Here is a 17,544-nt window from a genome sequence, read left to right on the forward strand (position 1 = left end):
GTTTCAAATAACGATGATAATGGGTGACCAAGATCAAGCAATAGTAGTCAAACATTGTAAGACTTTGAAACATTTATTTCAACAAGTAAAGGAGGCAAAAGAACCAAAAATTCGAGTAGCAGTGAATAAATATGTTCAGCATCATCTCGCAACTCTTACATAAATGATGTGAATGGCAATGCATTAGCAGCACTGCCTAGAACATTGTTTTTTTCTTTTCGTTATTGTCAACAAAAGAAGAAAATGAGGAGGGCATATCCAAAAGAGATGAATCAAGCACTTAAGCTGCTGCCTCCTTGGAGATCTTCTCTGCTTTTGCAACCACCTCGTCGATGCCACCAACCATATAAAAGGACTGTTCAGGAAGATCATCGTACTTGCCATCGAGCAAGCCCTGTAACAGTTTACAATTCAAATGAGTTCACCTGTAGCAAACAATCATGTAGCAGGGAAGCGATTCATATATATATGTGCATTTATACCTGGAAACTGTTGATGTTTTCCTTAAGGTCAACGTATTTGCCAGGGGCACCGGTGAAGATCTCAGCAACATGGAACGGCTGACTCAAGAATCTCTGGATCTTACGGGCACGAGCAACAGTCAGCTTGTCATCTTCACTTAGCTCATCCATTCCCAAAATGGCAATAATATCTTGCAAGTTCTTGTAGTTCTGTAGCACTTTCTGCACACCACGAGCAGTGTTGTAATGCTCCTCGCCAAGAATGTGAGGCGAGAGCATACGGGATGTTGAATCCAGGGGATCCACAGCAGGATAGATACCAAGCTCGGAAATCTTCACATGGGAAAGAGGAAAGGATTAAGCTATCATAAGCATTACACATAAACATTTGAAAAGAAGCATCAGAAGAAGGCAAGTTCAGACCTGTCTTGACAGCACGGTTGTGGCGTCTAAATGAGCGAAGGTTGTGGCAGGAGCAGGATCTGTCAAATCATCAGCAGGGACATAGATGGCTTGCACTGAGGTGATAGAACCTTTCTTGGTGGTTGTGATTCGCTCTTGGAGAGCACCAAGATCGGAAGCAAGAGTTGGCTGGTAACCCACAGCAGATGGGATACGACCAAGTAAAGCAGACACTTCAGAGTTGGCCTTCACAAGAATATGCACCAGAGTTAAAACAAATTATACATCAACCTATGTCACATATATGTGCTGAGAAATAGAGCAAACAACATAGCTCACCTGAGTGAAACGGAAAATGTTGTCAATGAAAAGCAACACATCTTGGCCCTCGGCATCACGGAAATACTCGGCAACGGTCAAACCAGTAAGTCCAACACGGGCACGGGCACCCGGGGGCTCGTTCATTTGTCCATACACAAGTGCACATTTGCTCTCAGACTGTTCGAAGGGAAGGCAAAGAGATTTCAGTAACAAAGATCAATCAAATGCCATTTTCCGGAAAAGGAAATGTAAGAATAATCCAAATAATTTGAAAAACCTGCTTCTCGCCTAGCTTGATGACACCACTCTCAATCATTTCTCTGTACAAGTCATTGCCTTCACGAGTTCTTTCTCCCACACCAGCAAACACGGAGAAACCACCTGTTCATCAGAAAAGAAGTACCAATTAATTAACTAAATTTGGAGCATCACTTTCCAAATATCTTAGAAAACCCCTGAGAATACAAACCATGAGCTTTGGCGACATTGTTAATGAGTTCCATAATGAGCACAGTCTTCCCAACACCAGCACCACCAAAGAGCCCAATCTTTCCTCCTCTTTGGTAAGGAGCAAGGAGATCAACAACCTGCAAAGAAAGCAACAAACTTTAGCTCGTAACATGAACAACAACACGTGTAACTATGAGAACAAGCCCAAAATCTACCTTAATACCAGTGGCAAGGATCTCTTGCCCAGTGGCTAGATCAACCAAAGCCGGCGCATCTCTATGAATAGGTAGGTAGTGCTCAGTCTCTACGCAACATAAAAAAAAAACACATTATCATAACAGGTTCGCTAAAAATAAGACACTGATCAAAGTATATCTCAAAAACACTTACTAATCTCGCCTCTCTCATCAATGGGCTCTCCAAGAACATTCATGATACGTCCAAGAGTAGCTCTCCCAACAGGAACCTTATAACGAGAGAACAAAATAAATGATTAGTCATCCCACATTCCACAAAATGATTACAACATTGTAAATGAATATACTTTACTGTATCTTGACAACAGATCTAGACACGTGGAAACTACTTACGGTGATCGGAGCGCCCGTGTTGAGCACGCGCCTTCCACGAACGAGACCTTCAGTACCATCCATAGCAATAGTCCTAACAACATTCTGACCCAAGTGATGAGACACCTCAAGCACCAGCCTCGTGGGGTGATCCTGCACCTCGAGCGACGTCATGATCGGGGGCAACCCTTCCTGATCTTCGAATCTCACATCCACAATAGCCCCGATCACCTGGCAAACCTTCCCGATCGCGCCTTTCCCGCCGTAATCGTAAGTCTTCTTCTTCCCCTCATCCTTAGCCGGAGCAGCCGCAGCTGAATTAGCCGGCGAGGAGGTCGAGTACTCGGCGACGCGTCCGAGGAGGTCGCCGAAAGGAGCTGCGCGGCGAGCTGGGGAAGGAGAGGGAAGCCTGGGGTTGCGGCTCCCGAATTGGGCGGCGGATCTGCCGGAAGATGAACGGAGAAGCGACGATAAGACTCTCCGAGACGCCATTAGTGTGTTTGAGTGAAAGAGGAAATGGCTAGGGTAACTACAGTACCTGAATCTATAATATCGATTGGTTCTGTTTAGGAAACTTTCAAGTTATTGGGCTTCACTAATTGGCTTATTTGGGCCTAGATAATGCATCCTTTGCAGGGAGAGAAAGAATAAGGACAAATAGTATTATCCTAAATATAATTTGGGAGGACAAAGGTTGGTTGGGAAGATCATGCCAATCAAGTTTGTAAACATTCTTATATGCTTCACTACTATCTTCACAACAACCAAAATGCATTTACAGTCTAAAGATTTCTTTTGCCACAAAGTGGCGCAAGTTGTATACAACTGAATGTATATCGATAAATGTAATGTAATATATAAATATGCAAAAAGAATAATGGATAGATCTTGCAGTTCAAATTTGTTAGTATCTTTTTCTTGTTAAACTGAACCTATTTCCAGTAAAAAAAATATGAAAAAGGTGGAAGCCTATTTTGAGAAAAAAATTTAATTTTACAAATAATTTTTCTCGTTAAAATTCCATCTATTAGTGATCGTTTTCGGTGTTTAAGAAAATAAATCATCAATATAAACATCATCAATTTCCGAACACTTTTGAAGACTGCGAGGGATACATTTTATTTCATATATACATGTTTTGTTTCATTATACTTCTCAATGTCTTATACTTGAGTGAGGTTGTACATCGGAATAAACTCTAATGTATGATACTAAAAATTATTTATGTTTGTTTGATTTTGCATGAAATACACGTGATCTTAAGCGGTAATAAATAAGAAATGTTAAATCTTCTCTGGTCTCAAGATTTTATGATAATAAAAATTATTTTTGTTTGATTGATTTTGTATTTGAATCCTTTAGAGTTGATTCTGATGTACAACCTCACTCGAGTATAAGACATTAAAATGTATAATGAAACAAAACATTTATATATGAAGTGAAATGTATCCCATGAAGTCTTCAAAAGCATTCGGAAACCGATGATGTCTATACTGGTGATTTCTTTTCTTGAATATAGTAAAAAACGATAAAATGTAATTTAGTAGATGGATTCTTTACGAAAAAAATTATTCATAAAATTAAAAAAATTTGAATTTTATTTCCTAAAAATAGTCTTCCACCTCTTTCTTATTCATTTTTTGGAAATAAGTTCATTTTAACAAGAAAGGATATTAACACATTTGAACTGCGAGCTCTATGCGTTCTTCTTCTTGGATATTTATAGATTACATATATCAACATATATTCATTTGTATATAGTTGTCTACTTTGTGGCCAGAAAACTCAAGACTGTAAATGCATTTTTGGTTCTTGGGGAGATAGTAGTGATGCACATAAGAATATTTTCAGTTTAGAAATTTTAAATTTATCAACGTTAATTTCTTCAAACTTATATGTGATTGGCATGATCTTCCAATCAAACTTTATCCTCCCAAAATATATCAAAGCATGTGTGATTTAGGCCCAAATAAGCCCATTAGAGAAGCTCAATACCAACGTTAATTTCTAAACAATTTCTTTTAAAAAAATTCTAATGTTATAGTTGTGTCGTTATTTTCAATTTGTATTGTTGCTTCCATCTGTTGTAGTGAACTTGACATTCTCATTTACTTTTAGGATGTATCAACAACAACCAATATTGTCTGGTGCTTTACGACTGCATGAAGCTCAATCCTAGTGGATTGGAGATGTTTGAACATTTCTTAACTCCATACATCCAAGATGAACTTGACTTGGACAAGTATTTGGTATATCATCTTAATTTGTATCAAGATGTTCCAAGATCAATCTATAAGATGTTTGGATTAGGTTGTTGCTTTTAGGATAACTTGTAAGATGTTTGGAGAAAGAGGAAAAAAATGTTTCATGTTTGGTTGTATTTTTGGTTTGTATCTCCTAACAGTTAAATCATATCCTCTCTTTAATACTGACTTTTTATAAAGTTTGTTCCACAACATTGTTTTTTAAAATGGAAATTGATATAAACTTTAACATTAAATCTAAAAAAAAATCATTAATAGTATTTTATGGGGAGAACTAAAAAGAATGATTTCATTTAAGTTTGAAATGGACTAGGCAAATAAAATTAAAACTATTGAAAAACCTTTTAACGTGCTAGCTTTCAAATCAAATTTAAAGTAATTTTATGAAATTAGTCTGATGTCTTTAGAATAAAAGTTTAATTTCACATGACTTAAATGTATAAACTATTTTTTTCACAATAAGAGTCAAGTATGTGGTTACATTTTCTTCCATAATAAATATTTAACTGGCCCAAACTTCACAAGAATAGTCTTTAATCTAGTGAATGTAATATGTCTTTAATAACTCTTTCATAACCTATCAAACCCACCCCTTTACCTTACTTTTGTGGTCTTTTTTGGTATTAAAAAAAAAAAGATATAGTGAACACACAAAACAGCTGTACAGTGCTTGTACATTGTATTCTATTTGTTAATTACATAATATTACATATTCATAGTGCACAAACTATATTTACAATCTGAATTTTGTAAGAGAAAATATGGATTGAGATTCTGAAAGATAAGACAATCAATTAGGTTTCGATTTTGAAGCAGATGAATTTGGTCATGTTGTATTTTTTTGACAACGAATAAATTACATATGATTTCAATTTTTTTATAAAACTGCATTTCAACCTCTTATGGATGATTTTAGATTATGTTCAGATCTAAAAAGAGGAGATGTAGATGGAGGAGTATAAAACAATGTGAATAGAGAAGGAAAAGAGCATGACATTTGGTTTCAAGAGGTAATAAATCAGAAATGTCAAGTTGTATGTGATCTCAAAATTTTATTATAATCAGTTACTAGTTACTGATGTTTATTTCATTTTGCATTTGTTCACTGTGAGTTGTTGAATTAACTGAAGTAAAAAACATTAAAAACCATTATGAAACAAACATATGCATATTATGAAGTCTTAAAAAAAATTTGATAACCGATTACGTCTATGTCGATGATGTATTTTCTTAGATACCGTAAACTTGATCAAATGTGATTTACTTAATATATGTTTTTAACGAAAAATATTTCTATAAGATTTTAATTTTTTTTGTAGAATTTTCACTGTCTTTCTTATTCTTTTCCTGGAAATAGATTCAGTTTCTAAGAAGTGATACTAACAAGCTTGGACTGCGAGCTTTATAAGTTATTCTTTCTGCAATTTTACTGATTACATGAATTGATATACATCCATTTGTATACAGTTGGCTACTTTGTGGCCAGAAAACTTAAATGCATTTTGGTTCTTGTGGAGATAGTAGTGAAGAGAACATAATGTTTTCAGCTTAGAGATTTTAAATTTACTATCGTTCCTTCAAACTGTTGATGATAGATAGTGTTAGAACTGTAAGATTTTAAAATAGGCCCATAAAAGCCCATTTGCAAAGCCCCACAAGATACAACAACGGAAGCATCAGATTCAGGTTCTGTAAATTACCCTAAGCATATCCTCTCTCTCTCTCTCACTCACATACACACAACAAACACACTAATGGCGTCTCGGAGAGTCTTATCATCCCTTCTCCGTTCATCCTCCGGCAGATCCGCCGCCAAATTCGGGAGCCGCAACCCCAGGCTCCCCTCTCCTTCCCCAGCTCGCCGCGCAGCTCCTTTCGGCGACCTCCTCGGACGCGTCGCCGAGTACTCGACCTCCTCGCCGGCTAATTCAGCTGCGGCTGCTCCGGCTAAGGATGAGGGGAAGAAGAAGACTTACGATTACGGCGGGAAAGGCGCGATCGGGAAGGTTTGCCAGGTGATTGGTGCCATTGTGGATGTGAGATTCGAAGATCAGGAAGGGTTGCCTCCGATCATGACGTCGCTCGAGGTGCAGGATCACCCCACGAGGCTGGTGCTTGAGGTGTCGCATCACTTGGGTCAGAATGTGGTCAGGACGATTGCTATGGATGGTACTGAGGGTCTCGTTCGTGGAAGGCGCGTGCTCAACACTGGCGCTCCGATCACCGTAAGTAGTTTCCACGTGTCTAGATCTGTTGTCCAGATACACTAAAGTATATTCATTTACAATGTTGTAATCATTTTGTGGAATGTGGGATGACTAATCATTTATTTTGTTCTCTCGTTATAAGGTTCCTGTTGGGAGAGCTACTCTTGGACGTATCATGAATGTTCTTGGAGAGCCCATTGATGAGAGAGGCGAGATTAGTAAGTGTTTTTGAGATATACTTTGATCAGTGTCTTACTTTCTGCGAACTTGTCATGATAATGTGGTTTTTTTTATGTTGCGTAGAGACTGAGCACTACCTACCTATTCATAGAGATGCGCCGGCTTTGGTTGATCTAGCCACTGGGCAAGAGATCCTTGCCACTGGTATTAAGGTAGATTTTGGGCTTGTTCCTATAGGTTACACGTGTTGTTGTTCATGTTACGAGCTAAAGTTTGTTGCTTTCTTTGCAGGTTGTTGATCTCCTTGCTCCTTACCAAAGAGGAGGAAAGATTGGGCTCTTTGGTGGTGCTGGTGTTGGGAAGACTGTGCTCATTATGGAACTCATTAACAATGTCGCCAAAGCTCATGGTTTGTATTCTCAGGGGTTTTCTAAGATATTTGGAAAGTGATGCTCCAAATTTAGTTAATTAATTGGTACTTCTTTTCTGATGAACAGGTGGTTTCTCCGTGTTTGCTGGTGTGGGAGAAAGAACTCGTGAAGGCAATGACTTGTACAGAGAAATGATTGAGAGTGGTGTCATCAAGCTAGGCGAGAAGCAGGTTTTTCAAATTATTTGGATTATTCTTACATTTCCTTTTCCGGAAAATGGCATTTGATTGATCTTTGTTACTGAAATCTCTTTGCCTTCCCTTCGAACAGTCTGAGAGCAAATGTGCACTTGTGTATGGACAAATGAACGAGCCCCCGGGTGCCCGTGCCCGTGTTGGACTTACTGGTTTGACCGTTGCCGAGTATTTCCGTGATGCCGAGGGCCAAGATGTGTTGCTTTTCATTGACAACATTTTCCGTTTCACTCAGGTGAGCTATGTTGTTTGCTCTATTTCTCAGCACATATATGTGACATAGGTTGATGTATAATTTGTTTTAACTCTGGTGCATATTCTTGTGAAGGCCAACTCTGAAGTGTCTGCTTTACTTGGTCGTATCCCATCTGCTGTGGGTTACCAGCCAACTCTTGCTTCCGATCTTGGTGCTCTCCAAGAGCGAATCACAACCACCAAGAAAGGTTCTATCACCTCAGTGCAAGCCATCTATGTCCCTGCTGATGATTTGACAGATCCTGCTCCTGCCACAACCTTCGCTCATTTAGACGCCACAACCGTGCTGTCAAGACAGGTCTGAACTTGCCTCCTTCTGATGCTTCTTTCCAAAATTTTCTGCGTAGTGCTTATAAAGATGGTATTTTAACACTTCTCTCTTTCCCATGTGAAGATTTCCGAGCTTGGTATCTATCCTGCTGTGGATCCTCTGGATTCGACATCCCGTATGCTCTCGCCTCACATTCTGGGTGAGGAGCACTACAACACTGCTCGTGGTGTGCAGAAAGTGTTACAGAACTACAAGAACTTGCAAGATATTATTGCCATTTTGGGAATGGATGAGCTAAGCGAAGATGACAAGCTGACCGTTGCCCGTGCCCGTAAGATCCAGAGATTCTTGAGTCAGCCGTTCCATGTTGCTGAGATCTTCACCGGTGCCCCCGGAAAATACGTTGACCTTAAGGAAAACATCAACAGTTTCCAGGTATATATATATATGCACATATGAGTTTCTTCCCTGCTACATATGAACTCATTTGAATTGTAAACTGTTGCAGGGTTTACTCGATGGTAAGTACGATGATCTTCCTGAACAATCATTTTACATGGTTGGTGGCATCGACGAGGTGGTTGCGAAAGCAGAGAAGATCTCCAAGGAGGCAGCAGCTTAAGTGCTTGATTCATCTCTTCTATTCTTCTTCTTTTGTTGACAATAACGAAACAAACAAAACTAAAACCGATGCTTTTGTCCGAGTGTGAGGGATCAATACCGAGAAAACAAATTTGTTGGAGTTTTTGCCTTGCAATAAGGAGACAAGTGTTATGTTTTTATCTCCACAATTGTAATGAAAATTTTCCGTCTTTTATAGCTTAGTTATTTTACTTCCCCATTGCTTCTGACTTGTCTGAAACTGCTTGCATCTTTGTGATCCTCCTTCTCCCAGTCTCTTATCAGTAACGGTTAGACTATCCACTAGAACAAATTTAACCGGCCAGATACTAAGAAAACGAAGGATACCTAGTAAATGCTGTGTGAGTAATGTCGAAAAAGGTTGAGACACTTCTGTGATTATACACCAAAAGAGACTCATCAAGATGACATATAGATTCAAGACCCCTTAAGCCTTTTTTGTTCAAAAAGGTAATGAGAAAATTTAAACTTTGGAGATTTCTTTTTTTTTTTTAAATGCCGCCAAAGCCAACCAAAAGTAAGTAGTTTAAAGCCAAAACAAAAGGAAGTGTCCAATGTAAGAGCTTGACAACAACAAACTCTGGTTTGCTATTTCTTTCTACTGCCAACTCCTTGTTCCTTACAAAAATACATAACAATATACCAAAACACTTCTCACCGTCTTGTAATAATTATATTACTTTCTTCTTTTGTTCTTCTGTAACTACATATTATTCTCACAGATACATGTACACTAGTTTCTCCCTCAAGAGCTGAAGAATTTATATATGTAGTATATTATTCTTACAAATAGAGATCCATTAGTTTCTTTTGATTATGATGTACAAAACATTAAGAAAGCATAAAGAAACAAAAACATATGTATATGAAACGAAATGTATTACATGGAGTCTTCAAAAATGTTCGAGAACGGCTCCTGTATGATTAAAGCCACATGATATATGCACTGCTCTTACATTCTTTCCCAGGTTCACCATTGCTGGTATTGCATAGTCCACATCGCTACCATGTCCCTACAGTTAAACATACCATATCACTTATTCTCTTTGATGTCATGTCTCATGGATTCTTTAGATAGTATAGCAAAATGAACCAAAGAAACGAAATGATGTCGCATTCACATAAGCTAATTGTTTCAGAGCTTTGAGCGATAACAATGATGATGAAACAAACCAGTTGTCCACCGGAGGAGTGCCCGTCATCAGAGAAAGTGCCGTGGGAACCTCCCCAGCCCCAGGTAAAGACTTTGTTATCTGCAAAAAAGATTCAGAAATGAATTGAATAACTTGCATAATCAAAATGGATAAAAAATGTTTTACCTGAAATGGCTGCAGTGTGCTTCCACCCACAAGATACATGAGTTACATCTGATTCCAAGAAAGGACCTTCGACTCTCACGGGTGAGTGTGAGACATATGTTGACCTGAATCAAATTTAAGATAAACTATATACATGTACAGTTTGAAGAAACTTGTTAGGAAACACACTAATCAATTAGGATATGACTTACTCTGTGCCAAGGCAGCCATTTTCGTTTGAACCCCAAGTGTAAAGTTCCCCACCTCCTTACAAAAAACGAAGGAAACAACAGAGAGTGAGTTCCTATCTTACGAAAATGTAGTAAAGAATAATAGAGAATTTACTTGTGACAACACATGTGTGGTAACCACCACATGCAACTTCTTCTGCGTATGGCACTTCACTGATAATGGATGGTGTTGTAGCATTCCTTACTCCTCCAAAGCCCTATATTCTCCCAGCAGATAGCTTTAGATAACTATAATGTAACAATATATAGTCTAGGAAAAAAATAACATTTTATTTACCATCTTATTTATAGATCTCTCTCCGAACATGAAAGCAGAGCCATTCTCTGCATTATTTGGAAACAAACCTCAGACAGACAGTAACTGCCAGTCTGGCACAACATTCATAATTTAAGAAAGCAACACAATACCATCAGTACATACTGTATGCAGTAGACCAGCAGCAACGTTTTTAACCTAGTGCTCAACCAAAAGAACAGATAAACATTAGCAAGAGAGTCTAAAGATTAATCTTCATCTAAGAAATTACCTTAATGCCCTCAAGTTCCTTGATAAGCCTTGGAGTAAACTCACTACAAGCGCAGTACAAGAAAACTATGAAGGAATCATGATATGAAAACTCTTGTGAGTAAAAATTTACATGAGAAAGAAACAAATATAGGAATTAAGCAAAAACAGACAAACCTTTTACTTTTTAAGATGCCAAAAAAGCTGGACTCGTGACCGTGGCCAAGTCTCCCAGATCCTCCTCCACCCCAACTCAGGACTTCACCTCCATCTGCTCAAGAAAGATACTTAAACACACACACAAAAAAACAGGTGTTTAAGAATCTAGGATCCGTACCAGTAACAGCAATCGAATGCTCTGAACCCAACGCCACTGATTTGATAATGATCCCGTTCAGAGCCTGCACTTTGGTTGGCACATGTACCACTCTTGCAGCGTCTTCATAAGAAAACATTTATAATGGAAACGAACATGTAAATAGGCAAGTAACTTTGATGAATTAGGACACAAATAACAGAGCATAACTTATTAAAATGAAAAAAAAATAAATTACTTTTTCCAAGTCCAAGCTGTCCACTCGTATTCTTTCCCCACATGTAGAGTTCTCCATCCACTAATAAACAGAAAGAGATCACAGATGTGACCAAGTAAGAAATAATACAATTTATTCATGGCTACACTGTGCTTATTTACCTGTGATAGCAGCAGAGTGGTAATAACCAGCTGAGATGTGAAGTATATCATTTTCAATTCCAGAAACTTCAAGCGGCTCCTACAACGTTTACATACAAAGAAACAAGTTCCAATTGAATTTATCTGAGATAAAAAAAGAAATAGAGAAGCAAAGAAAAACAGAAGCTTGCATCATCCCTCTATAGACTTTTGAACCTACATACCATAGCATGAGTTTTAACATGTGAGACACCAAGTTGGCCACAATCATTAAGACCTGTTGCAAAGACTCTCCTTGTTTCTGACACATAGCGTAGGAAGTGCATGTAAGCTCACAATTTTACAACAAAAACACCAAGATGCCTGGGCAGGACCCGATCTGGGCACAGCCGGGTGAAACATTCGCTTATAGCTAGTTTTTTTAATTAAGATTAACTTAAAAATGTTATTAGCCTCCTGGTATATACTTTACAACAAAAACACCGAACATGCCTGGTCAGGGCGGATCTAGGCACAGCCGGACGAAACATTCGATTATAGCTAGTTTATATAAGTCGAATGGCCCTCACATTGTCGATTTTTTGTTTTTTTTTAAATTAAGATTTAACTTTTTAAAAAAAATGTTTATAACCTCCTAAATCTCAGATCAGCCCCAATTAAACTAAGCCAACAAAACATAATGATCCTATCACTCAAATTCAAATTCTGATTATGTTCAGCTACAACCTACAACAAGATCATAGCTGCAAAATGACTCAATCTGCGTCAATAAATCGAATTAAAGAGGGAGAGATGAAGAAAGAAAGATCAACCGGTGAGGAAAAGAGTGTGAGCTCCGCCGCAAGCGAGAGCTCTGACGCTGTGATGATCACTCAACGCAGAGCAAACGGCGGGTCTCCACCGAGACTCCAAGCTCCCGAGCCCTAACCTTCCGTAATCTCCACTCCCCCACATCGCCGCGAAGCGTTTCCCGCTCTCGCTCGACAGCCACCTTCTGCTACGGGAAACACCAATCGTCGTGTCCAATTTCGAATTCGAAAAAACTCGAGTGAAATGATTCGATCCGGAGATTCGAATTCGTCCGAGGGCTCTAGTCAACAACATTTTCAATACAGCGGGTTAAGTGGATCGTTCTTCTTCTACGAATGTGAGAGAAGAGAGGATTGATCATGAGGAGATTGAGCTGGAAATCACATGATGGTGAAGAAGAAGGAAGAAACTGATGGATAGAAACAATGCTACGTCTTCTTCCCCGTTATTCAATTCTGAGAATCTTGTGTAGTTTTTTTTTGGAACTCGGTCCTTCTACTTTTCTGATTTTTCAAATCTCGTCTTAACGTTTGTTTTGTACATATTCACACCCAAATAGAATAAATATTTTTATTTTTTATTATTTTTTTTGATCAAATAGAATAATTATGATATATTTTCTAAAAGGAAATTTTCAACTTAGGTTAACGAATAATATAATCTTTGAGATTAACTAGCATTAGAAGTTGAAAGAATCAACATTAACCAAATTGAAAGAATCAACATTAAAACAATTCAAGATTCATATACATACATTTGTTAAAATATTTTCCAGCAGTAGGGGAGGAGAAGAAGAGCATCTGAAGTAGTCAACAAATAGAGGTAATTACTAAGCATGGAGATTATTGCATTCTCCTGGATATAATTAGTGTCATTTTCATTCACTAAATCAATTCTATGTTATGAAACATTCTCACAATAGTCCAATCTGCGAGGGAAATGAGAACAACACACCACTACTTACTTGGGAGTGTATGGTGTGAAAACCATGAGCGAGATGTGGAAAGCTTTATTCTCCTGTTAGTTACTAACTTTATTAATTCGATTTCAACAAAGTTTATCCAAAACTTAAACAAACAAACTTAATTATCAAGTGTTATGTAATAAGGAAACACAAATGTGACTCTGAAGACTTAAACCCCAAATGAAAAAAAAAAAAAAACAAAAGACAATCCAAATTAAACCAGAAAAAAAAACAATATCACTATCACTTATTTGGTTCCTCCTTGACTTGCCATTGGATTATTGGGCACGTTTGGGACTTGTTGTTGTTGATGGGAACTACTTGCACTACTGTTGCTGTTACATAGAGCCACATGAGGAGGAGACTCGAAAGAGAAAACACACATCCTACACTCTTGATCACAAGAGTCGTTCTGAAACGTGCATCGATCGCAGAACCAGTAATCAGTGGTTACATCCTCATAAGCATCAACCTTAACATCACACAAACCATCTTCAAGAGTCTTTACAAAGAAACGGAAGTAGTTGCCAGTTGTTGCTGTTGTGTCTCCCAACTTCTGCCTAAAGGCAGTGATACCTCCACCACCTGTGATGACTCCACCCGTCACCTCATCTAGAGTCTCTTTATGCTTAGAAAGATTTGCAGTAGCTTTCTCCCGAAGGTAATCAAGGTACTGCTTCTTGGCGCTATGGTAATCACTTATGAGATAACCAAACACGCAGCTCCATTTCAGCACAAGTCTGCATTGAACAGTCAGCATCCATGCTTCTCTTAGAGCCTTAACGTCTAGCTCTCTTGAACAATTAGCATCCATTATTTTTTCCTCAACGGCTTCAAGATCCCATTTAGATCTCTGCAGTGCGCCATCACTTGTCTCCCATAGTGTCATGTGACGTATTAGAGCCGAGTCATTGCTTGGTTGGGAAACGGAGCAGTCGGTACACTTCCATACACCGTCGTGATTTTCCACGAGTCTGTAGCATTCAGGACAATGTTTGATCCTTTTACCGATCCGCGCAAGGTTTCTTGATTTATACAATAGTTCATTCAACCAAAAGGAAGCATTGTTGCAAGTCACCGGTCGGTGTGGCTCGACCTGGCAACTCCAACAGAATCTGTGACCGCACAAACACACCACACCAGAATCTTCTGATGATGGATCCTCATGACAACGCTGGATGGCGTAGTCTTCGCAGTCAGGACACCGTTTGATTGTTTCTTTGTTGCTCTCCATAAAAGATGCTAGAAGGTAGCTCTCGTACATCTCCTTCACTGGCTCTCCGAGTTTCTCGACCGTGGCTGGTCCAACGGACGCGTGACAGTCTTGGCTCAAGCAAGAGATCAATAGTACTCTCTCGTCCTCCTTCTTCTTTAGAGTTTTGCTGAGATAATCTCTCCAGAAATCTCTAGAGAACTTATGTGAGCAAAAAGGCGTGGACACGAGATTGTCATCTCCTTCACCGGCCACCTCAAGATCTTCATCAGAAGATCCAACCAAACCTAATTCCGACAGAAACTTCTCCTTGTCGTCTACCAAACGATCTGAAGCCTTGCACAAGTTCCAACATAGATGGACTAGGATCACGGTTGCATCAGACAGCGACAGAGAGAACACTTGCGAGATCTGAACTACTTCCTTCATCATCTTCTCACGAATCTCCTCTCTCGTATGAACGGAGTAGAGTCTTCGCCCATTGTAGTTCATGGCTGTAAAAAAGAAAATGAGATTCAAAGTTCAAACCCAACAAATAGTGAAAGAGTGTAATGTTAGTGAATGGGAGAATATGCTATAAATGACTTTACCTTTTGCTGCGGGTCGATGAGGAAGAATAGGGTTTTAGTAGCTTGCGGAACAAGTTATAACAAAATCTCTGAGGAATGGTGATTGATAGTGCTGATGAGTTTTGTTTTTGTTTTTTTTTTTTGTGAACGACTAGTGATGAGTTTATAACTAACTAACAACACGCGGAGAAACAGTGTTTTTGAAACATTATTATTTTCTCGACGTGTCTGAAATCTGAAAGACAATATAATACTATAGTTTTCATAAATGATCAGATATAAATGAAGCTGACTTTCACGCAATCAGTTGGAAGAGATGAATCACAGCTAAGAAACGCGTGAACACATTAGTCTTTTTTTTTAATCTTGTTTTGATCTCAATCCACCAGAGATGTTCTAATATTTAATCTATTATATTTGGAATCAAGAACTAGTCACGGAACCTTGGTCAGACTTATCTGATGTAAACTTGTAAAGTAATTGATTAATCAACATCAGATTTGGCAAACCAGCTGATTCGGACTTTAAACCGGTGTTCATCAGTTGGCAGTCTGATCAAATACACCAGTTATCTTGCTGCGTGACGGATTGGTTCTTCAAGTGTAGATTGGGATGCCAATCTATTTTGTCTCTCATGGTTGAAAATGTTCTTAAACAAAAGTTAATGGCTCTCTTAATTTAAAATCTTCAAAGTATCCTTAATGAATCTTTCCCTTTAAAATTTTCTCAACTAATCATCTATTACCAATTGGGGTTCGACAATTTATAACCTCTCTTCCATTTTGGACAAATCATAATTTTCCTCTCATTCTTTCTTTTGATACTTTCTCTTGCATTCTCTTTCATTGTTTCCTCCTTTGCAACAAATTCAGGAAAATTTGAGGGGCTTTTTGCAAAAGTAACTCAAAACTTGAAGTCAAACAGAAAACTAACCTTTTCTTTTGACTCCTTTTTTTTTGAGATTTTAACCTCACACCTGCATTTTATCTACGAAAATGTCATTAACATTTTGTTTTTTTTTTTCGAAAATGGCTTCTTTACTGTCTCAACCTCATCTTCTTCAAGTATTTACAATATTGCCACTGCAATGAATAGTGGCAACAACCTTGTACGAACTGTTTGGAGCTTTTAATGCCCTTTAATGCACGTAAATCTCTTTACACTCTCTCTGTTTCAATTGTTATGAACTAAAAACAACATTTCGTTCACTTTCTCTCTATATTCATCCAAAAAACTCAAGCTTTTGATTCAAAATATGGGCTATGGTTGACAGAGCCATATTTCTTTCGTTTTGACTTACGGTTGCTTTCGTTTGAGGTTCTGGGTGGTTGGAGAAGACCCTGTGTGCAAACGAAGTCATCTCACCTAGTTTAAGGTACGAATTTGAATTTTTTTTCAAGATCTGTTCGCGTAGAAGACTTACTAGTAAGTCATCTGTATGTAGAAGACTTACTGATGAGTCTTCTGGTCAAACGGACGACATAAATTAAGTCGTCCAGCTTTGTTTGTTAAAAAAAAACACTCCAGACGACTTATATATACGTCGTCTACGAGAAACGGGCTAGTTTTGCATTTGACCGAATCGTGTCAGATCTTTGACTATTTCTGGACGACTTATAATTCAGTCGTCTCTGGGAAAGTTAAAATTTCAATATTTTATGAAAACTTGACGACTTACGTGTAAGTCGTCCTAGGTTAGTTTTGTAATTGAAAAATAAAACTTCATAATTTAACTTTAACCAGACGACTTAATATAAAGTCGTCCCTCCAGAAGACTTAATTTAAAGTCGTCCGGGGAAAGCAAAGTCGTCCAGAATTTTTCCCAATTTTCTGGTCAAACCTTGCTTATCCCGGACGACCTTAAATTAAGTCGTTTAGCTGGACGACTTTATATTAAGTCGTCTGGTTAAAGTTAAATTATGAAGTTTTATTTTTCAATTACAAAACTAACCTAGGACGACTTACACGTAAGTCGTCAAGTTTTCATAAAATATTGAAATTTTAACTTTCCCAGAGACGACTGAATTATAAGTCGTCCAGAAATAGTCAAAGATCTGACACGATTCGGTCAAATGCAAAACTAGCCCGTTTCTCATAGACGACGTATATATAAGTCGTCTGAAGTGTTTTTTTTTAACAAACAAAGCTGGACGACTTAATTTAAGTCGTCCGTTTGACCAGAAGACTCATCAGTAAGTCTTCTACATACAGATGACTTACTAGTAAGTCTTCTACGCGAACAGATCTTGAAAAAAAATTCAAATTCGTACCTTAAACTAGGTGAGATGACTTCGTTTGCACACAAGGTCTTCTCCAACCACCCAGAACCTCAAACGAAAGCAACCGTAAGTAAAAACGAAAGAAATATGGCTCTGTCAACCATAGCCCATATTTTGAATCAAAAGCTTGAGTTTTTTGGATGAATATAGAGAGAAAGTGAAAGAAATGTTGTTTTTAGTTCATAACAATTGAAACAGAGAGAGTGTAAAGAGATTTACGTGCATTAAAGGGCAATAAAAGCTCCAAACAGTTCGTACAAGGTTGTTGCCACTATTCATTGCAGTGGCAATATTGTAAATACTTGAAAAAGATGAGGTTGAGACAGTAAAGAAGC

The 17,544-nt window shown here is 38.1% G+C and overlaps 4 protein-coding genes across 6 annotated transcripts; 1 reads left to right on the forward strand and 3 right to left on the reverse strand.

Annotated features, from left to right (window-relative positions):
• Nucleotides 1-57: 57 nt before the first annotated feature.
• LOC106327128 (ATP synthase subunit beta-1, mitochondrial-like) lies at nt 58-2,733 on the reverse strand. Its single transcript, XM_013765194.1, has 9 exons — nt 2,225-2,733; nt 2,025-2,100; nt 1,850-1,938; nt 1,654-1,771; nt 1,462-1,565; nt 1,203-1,361; nt 885-1,109; nt 483-794; nt 58-394 (listed from the first exon to the last, which is right to left on the reverse strand). The coding sequence occupies exons 1-9, from the start codon at nt 2,693-2,695 to the stop codon at nt 281-283; spliced, it is 1,668 nt and encodes a 555-aa protein (XP_013620648.1). The 5' UTR covers nt 2,696-2,733; the 3' UTR covers nt 58-280.
• A 3,428-nt stretch (nt 2,734-6,161) lies between these two features.
• On the forward strand, nt 6,162-8,822 carry LOC106327662 (ATP synthase subunit beta-1, mitochondrial). Its single transcript, XM_013765881.1, has 9 exons — nt 6,162-6,692; nt 6,817-6,892; nt 6,978-7,066; nt 7,146-7,263; nt 7,352-7,455; nt 7,556-7,714; nt 7,808-8,032; nt 8,129-8,440; nt 8,514-8,822. Exons 1-9 carry the CDS (start codon nt 6,222-6,224, stop codon nt 8,625-8,627), a joined length of 1,668 nt encoding a protein of 555 aa, XP_013621335.1. The 5' UTR covers nt 6,162-6,221; the 3' UTR covers nt 8,628-8,822.
• A 575-nt stretch (nt 8,823-9,397) lies between these two features.
• On the reverse strand, nt 9,398-12,681 carry LOC106322513 (probable E3 ubiquitin-protein ligase HERC4). Of its 3 annotated transcripts, none has more exons than XM_013760554.1 (14): nt 12,187-12,681; nt 11,599-11,675; nt 11,396-11,474; nt 11,256-11,315; nt 11,039-11,140; nt 10,879-10,972; nt 10,724-10,766; nt 10,605-10,650; nt 10,474-10,520; nt 10,291-10,393; nt 10,158-10,209; nt 9,967-10,070; nt 9,821-9,900; nt 9,398-9,660 (listed from the first exon to the last, which is right to left on the reverse strand). In XM_013760554.1, exons 1-14 carry the CDS (start codon nt 12,476-12,478, stop codon nt 9,541-9,543), a joined length of 1,299 nt encoding a protein of 432 aa, XP_013616008.1. In that variant the 5' UTR covers nt 12,479-12,681; the 3' UTR covers nt 9,398-9,540. The 3 variants fall into 3 exon arrangements, with proteins under 3 accessions (XP_013616008.1, XP_013616007.1, XP_013616009.1); XM_013760553.1 differs by having other exon boundaries at nt 10,158-10,212; XM_013760555.1 differs by having other exon boundaries at nt 10,158-10,212; nt 10,879-10,960; nt 12,187-12,625.
• Nucleotides 12,682-13,231: 550 nt separating this feature from the next.
• Nucleotides 13,232-15,049, reverse strand: LOC106325514 (probable E3 ubiquitin-protein ligase ARI16). The gene is made up of 2 exons (XM_013763563.1): nt 14,952-15,049; nt 13,232-14,855 (listed from the first exon to the last, which is right to left on the reverse strand). Exon 2 carries the CDS (start codon nt 14,851-14,853, stop codon nt 13,396-13,398), a length of 1,458 nt encoding a protein of 485 aa, XP_013619017.1. The 5' UTR covers nt 14,854-14,855; nt 14,952-15,049; the 3' UTR covers nt 13,232-13,395.
• Between the last annotated feature and the right edge of the window lie 2,495 nt (nt 15,050-17,544).

This window comes from Brassica oleracea, chromosome C2 (assembly GCF_000695525.1).
Source record: "Brassica oleracea var. oleracea cultivar TO1000 chromosome C2, BOL, whole genome shotgun sequence".
NCBI lineage: Eukaryota > Viridiplantae > Streptophyta > Magnoliopsida > Brassicales > Brassicaceae > Brassica > Brassica oleracea.